This window comes from Dipteris shenzhenensis, chromosome 23, assembly GCF_047967505.1.
Source record: "Dipteris shenzhenensis isolate YYH24624 ecotype China chromosome 23, Dip_SZ_1.0, whole genome shotgun sequence".
In the NCBI taxonomy this organism is placed as follows: domain Eukaryota; kingdom Viridiplantae; phylum Streptophyta; class Polypodiopsida; order Gleicheniales; family Dipteridaceae; genus Dipteris; species Dipteris shenzhenensis.
This window is the reverse complement of record NC_141618.1, coordinates 42555664-42560940: the sequence shown is the minus strand read 5'-3', so window position 1 is coordinate 42560940 and position 5277 is coordinate 42555664. Positions and strand designations below refer to the sequence as shown.

General features: G+C 46.8%; 1 protein-coding gene across 1 annotated transcript; it reads right to left on the bottom strand.

The window, feature by feature from the left end:
* Positions 1-337: 337 nt before the first annotated feature.
* LOC147887408 (6-phosphogluconate dehydrogenase, decarboxylating 2-like) lies at positions 338-2533 on the bottom strand. Its single transcript, XM_087394187.1, has 2 exons — positions 2374-2533; positions 338-2051 (listed from the first exon to the last, which is right to left on the bottom strand). Exon 2 carries the CDS (start codon positions 2047-2049, stop codon positions 589-591), a length of 1461 nt encoding a protein of 486 aa, XP_087250313.1. The 5' UTR covers positions 2050-2051; positions 2374-2533; the 3' UTR covers positions 338-588.
* Between the last annotated feature and the right edge of the window lie 2744 nt (positions 2534-5277).

Sequence of the window (5277 nt, the reverse complement as noted above, 5' to 3'; positions counted from 1 at the left end):
GAAACAAAGCTGTATCACTGGAAGAAGTTTATATTCTCCATGTTTTTCTTCTATCGTTTGGATACTCTCTGTTCCCATCTTCTGAACTCTTTACATCAGGAAAGACCCATTTGACCACACATTTTCAAGACTAAGAAATCATTTTTGCATTTTTAAGTAAGCGGTTTCACCTGGCAAGTGTAAGAATAGCCAGATGACAACACAACTACAAAGGTTTAAGTTCTTCAGTGAACTATATTTTGCAAAGCCCAGCTGGGCTCATTCTCTAAATCAATGTTACATTTTGTTAAAGCTATGCAAAGACGCTCTTCACACTCGCCGCAGAGCTCACATCAAGTAACTTGAAAGAAAATAATTATAAACATCTTTATTAGACCGAATCAGAGGTAACCAGGGGTTCTCAAATACAGCCGATTATTACAAGCGTAGATCACAGTCAGATCCGCTCGGTCTAGACTTAGAAAACAGAGTCGCAGCTGCCAGTCAGGTTCTCATTATGGCCTCATAATCAGAGTGCCAAACATATACTATCTAGTCTAAAAAGCAAAAGAAGTGCCCCTGCATTGTATTGTAGAGAGCTGGAAGTTGTCACATCTTGGACTTTTTGGCGATCTTAGACCACTCTGTGTGGAAAGCACCAGGCTGGTCGACTCTCTCATAAGTGTGTGCACCAAAATAGTCCCGTTGAGCCTGTAAAAGGTTTGCAGGCAGCCTAGCTCGCCTGTAGGTATCAAAATAGGCCAAACTAGTACTCATACCAGGAGTGCTTACTCCCACGCTGATGGCAAGAGAAACTACTCGCCTCCACGCTTCCTGCCGCTCCACCATTTCCTTAGCAAATTCTGGATCCACCAACAGACTGGCCAGCTTGGGATTCCTGTCATAAGCCTTCTTGATTCTGTCTAGAAACACGGCTCTGATGATGCAGCCCCCCTTCCATATACGAGCTAGCTCCCCCAGATTCAAATTCCAGTTCTTCTCTATGCTCTTTGCCCTTAAGATATTCATCCCTTGGGCATAGCTGCAGATCTTAGATGCATAAAGCGCTTTCCTCACATCATCAACCAGCTGCGTTTTGTCAACATTCTTGGTCGTCAGGATGTCCCCAACACCAGCTCCTCTAAACACCTCGGCTGCAGCCTCTCTTTCCTCTTTCAAACCACTCAAAAAACGGGAATCAAGAGAGGAAGCTATCGTGGGGGCAGCAACGGAAAGCTCAGCTGCTTGTTGTACAGTCCATTTGCCGGTGCCTTTCATCCCCGTCTTATCAAGGATTTTATCCACCATCTCACCGTCGCCCTTGTCATCCTTTACTCCGAAGATGTCTGCCGTTATCTCGATCAGAAAACTTTCCAGCTCCCCTTTGTTCCACTCTGTAAAGGTAGCAGCTAGCTCTTGATTCGTCAAGCCCCCCACGGATTTCAGCACATCATAAGCTTCAGCGATCAGCTGCATATCTCCATACTCTATACCATTGTGCACCATTTTCACAAAATTACCAGCACCTCCCTCTCCGATATAAGTCACGCAAGGGCCATCGTTGACTTGCGCAGCCACCTTGACGACGATGTCTTTGATGTACTTGTAAGCTTCTGGAGTGCCTCCGGGCATGAGAGCCGGGCCGTAGCGGGCACCATCTTCCCCCCCTGAGACCCCCATGCCGAGGTAAAGAAGTCCCTTTTCTTTCACTGCTGCTGCCCTCCTTTCCGTATTCTCGTACCATTCGTTTCCACCATCAATGATGCAATCGCCGGGCTCCAAGAACTTTGTAAGAGTGTCGATAGTCTGGTCAACAGGAGATCCAGCCTTTACAAGGATAATGACAGCTCGCGGTTTCTTGATTGACAGAACGAATTCTTTTGGATCATAGAATCCCTTCACTGGCAAATTACCCTCCTCTTTAGCTCGTTCGACGGTCTCGTCCACTTTGTTGCTTGAGCGATTGTAAACGGAGATGGGGAAGCCCTTTTCAGCAATGTTGAGAGCAAGGTTCTGGCCCATGACAGCAAGACCAACGAGCCCAATTCTGGAAAGCGAATCGGCCGCCATGGCTGAGGGAAAACGGTATGCCAAGAGGAGAAGTCGGATCAAACAAGACGAGTTAGAGTGGTTGAAGATCAGACAACCGAAATCTTTGCTGAATGCTCGATTCTCTCTCTGTCTCTCGCTCGCTCGATCGATCGATCGCCCAACGCCCCCGCCCTCCGCCCCTCCTTGACCCCCTTCTCTCTCTCTATCTCTCTCACTCACTCACACACACCAACACCCTCTCTCTTTCTCTCTCTCTCTCTCTCAGAAACACACCCAAATCACTCTCTCACTCTCGCTCTCTTACTGGGCCTGCTCAGCACTGAGTTCCAGAAGAAAAGGTACCTCAATACGAGAGCTCAAAAGGCAGAGGTGGCAAGAGAAGACGAAAAGTTCGATCGCGGAGAGCTTGCGGTACTGATAGTATGAGATGAACGGGGAAAGGATGAGCGCGAGCGTGCAGATCGGAAGACAAGGAGGAGGAGGGCAGAGGAGGGCAATTGGAAGAGAAAGAGAGAAGAAGTAAAAAAGCGTGGGTGCACTGGACTTTCAGCCTACCAGAAAGAGAGAGAATCTAGAGAGAGAGTGTGTGCCCTCTAACACGCATCGAGTGACGTCACCTCTTCTGACCACTCGCCGGTCGCCACGTGTCCTGAAATTGGCTTTCCCAAGTGTGGACCAGTCTTTGCTCACGAATTTGTTGGGAAAAAAAATTTTCTAGATTTTTTTTTTGCCCAATAAAACAAGCGAGTACAAGTACTCTTCACGGGAGGGGGACGCCGAGAGAGAGAGAGCGGAAGGGGGGAGAGAGAGAGAGAGAGAGAGAGCGCGCAATAAAAATAGAAAGAATCCATGTGGCAAAAGGCGGCTTAAGTGAAGGTGTTCTCATATTCAGAAGGGAAAAATCGTATTTTTCTTTTTTTGGCCTGCCGTAGGTGAGGACTTAGTCGCATTCATGCTAGGGAAGATAAAATTAATTTTTCTCGTATTTTTTCCAGCCCTGGAAAATACTTGAACCACGTTGCTGCTGCCACGCACCATGCTTCCATATACCTTCTTAGGCTTGCCATTGGGCACCTTTCCATTGGTCCAAGCAACCACCAACAAATATCGTTGGGGGATGCCTCAAATGTTTGATGACACGTGGGGAGGTCCCATGCATCGTCGATTTTTTTGGTAACGTTCGTCTCCAAGTTGGAAGACAGATCCAGCGCTATTATACGTATCACATTTGCCAGCACCGTGAGGCGCATGTCGGAGATCACCAGCGAGTTCAGGAGTTCGAGCCCTCTAACAGAGCCAGGCCTTTGCGCTTTCTTCTTCGAATGACACGCAGGCATCTCAGGACTGCAAGGGGTCGAACAAAGGTGCATGTTGGAGGTCACCAGAGGATTGAGGAGTGCAAGCCGTCTAATAGAGCCATGCCTTTCCAATTTCTTCCCTGAATGATACGCATACGTCTCACGCCAGCGGATTCAGGGGTGCGAGGTAACACTGGTTTATGACCCATGCTACAAATGTTCGATACAAGGCCGAACACCAGCAGATTCAGGGGTGCGAGGTACCACCGGTTTGTGACCCATGCTATGAATGATTGATACAGGGCCCATGCTATGAAGGTTCGATGTATAAAGCCATAGCCAAGAGGACACACGTCACAAAGCAGCCACACGAGGTGACAAACTCGTGAACAATTGAAGGACTTCCAATGAAATAAGGACACGTGTCATTTATCGGTGGCACGCGCTCACCACCTCATGCACAATACCACAAACTCGTGACAAGACTAAATTTAGTATCTCTTTAGATTGACCAATCAAAAAATACAAATTCAAACAAGATGAACATAGTTCAAATGGCCTGCCTTGTTTTTTGGAGTTTTTATGCTAGATTCAATCAATGGCAGGAGATTGCCTTGGTTATGTTGTCATGCATAGGACAGGGACGAGTAGACGAGGGAGTGGTTAGACCAATATACGAAATATGTTCCGTGCGGTGTGTTTGGTGTATGTGAGTTTTCCCAAATGTGGTCAATAATGCTTTTATACATTGTTGTGGGCACTGTAATGAGTTGTTCCATGTTCATGGCTCCCATGAACTGCAGAAGACTGTGCTTGTTTGCACTGTTTATCGTGTAGTCGATGTTGAAGTCTCCCACAATGAACATTGTTTTGGTTAGATGAATGTCACTTTGTAGTTTTTGCAAGATGTGAATGAGGGTGCTTGTTTTTACCTTTAGTGGTTTGTAGATGTTGATAATGGTTACTTGTTCGGCTGTGGGCATTTCCATTTCCGTGAGGAGGCACCACAGCCTTGGATGCAGATTTCTTTTGAATGTCTGATTTGGATGTCGCTCTTGAAGTATGTGGCGAGTCTTGACCCTTGCTTGTTGTAATGTGGCGGAATCCAAGAAGCCCTATGTTGTCATTTTCTCTAGCGTGTGTTTCTTGGAGGCACAGTTTTGTTGCGTCCATGATGGCCTGTGAATGATTGATGTCTTCGTTGTGGGCATTGAATGATTGCATGTTTAGACTTTGTAATGTTTTCGTTCCTGTGTTTTTCCTAGGCAGTCTTTAGAAAAAGGCCACTTTAGAGAGAGTGGAACAGGAAAGAGAGAGAGAGAGAGAGAGAGAGCAAAAATAGAAAGAATCCATGTGGCAAAAGGCAGCTTAAGTGAAGGTGTTCTCACATTCAGAAGGGAAAAATTGTTTTTTTTTTTTTTGCCTGCCGTAGGTGAGGACTTAGTTGCACCCATGCTGGAGAAGATAAAATTAAATTTTCCCGTATTTTTTTTGACCCTGGAAAATACTTGAACCACGTTGCTGCTCCCACGCACCATGCTTCCATGTACCTTCTTAGGCTTGCCATTGGGCACCTTTTCATTGGTCCAATGGGTCAAACGTGCGCACGAAGCCAAGCACCCACCAACAAATATCGTTGGGGGATGCCCCAGACATTGGTTGACACATGGCGAGGTCCCATGCATCATCGATTTTTTTGGTAACCTTCATCTCCAAGTTGGAAGACAGATCCAGCGCTATTATGCGTATCACATTTGCCAGCACCGTGAGGCGCATGTCAGAGATCACCAACGAATTCAAGAGTTTGAGCCCTCTAACAGAGTCAGGCTTTTGTGCTTTCTTCTTCGAATGACACGAAGGCATCTCAGGAGTGCGAGGCGTTGAACAGAGGCGCATGTCGGAGGTCACGAGAGGATTGAGGAGTGCGAGCCGTCTAACAGAGCCATGC

Coding starts and splice junctions, on each gene's coding strand:
- LOC147887408 (XM_087394187.1), bottom strand. CDS start 2,049: ATGGCGGCCGATTCGCTTTCCAGAATTGGGCTCGTTGGTCTTGCTGTC.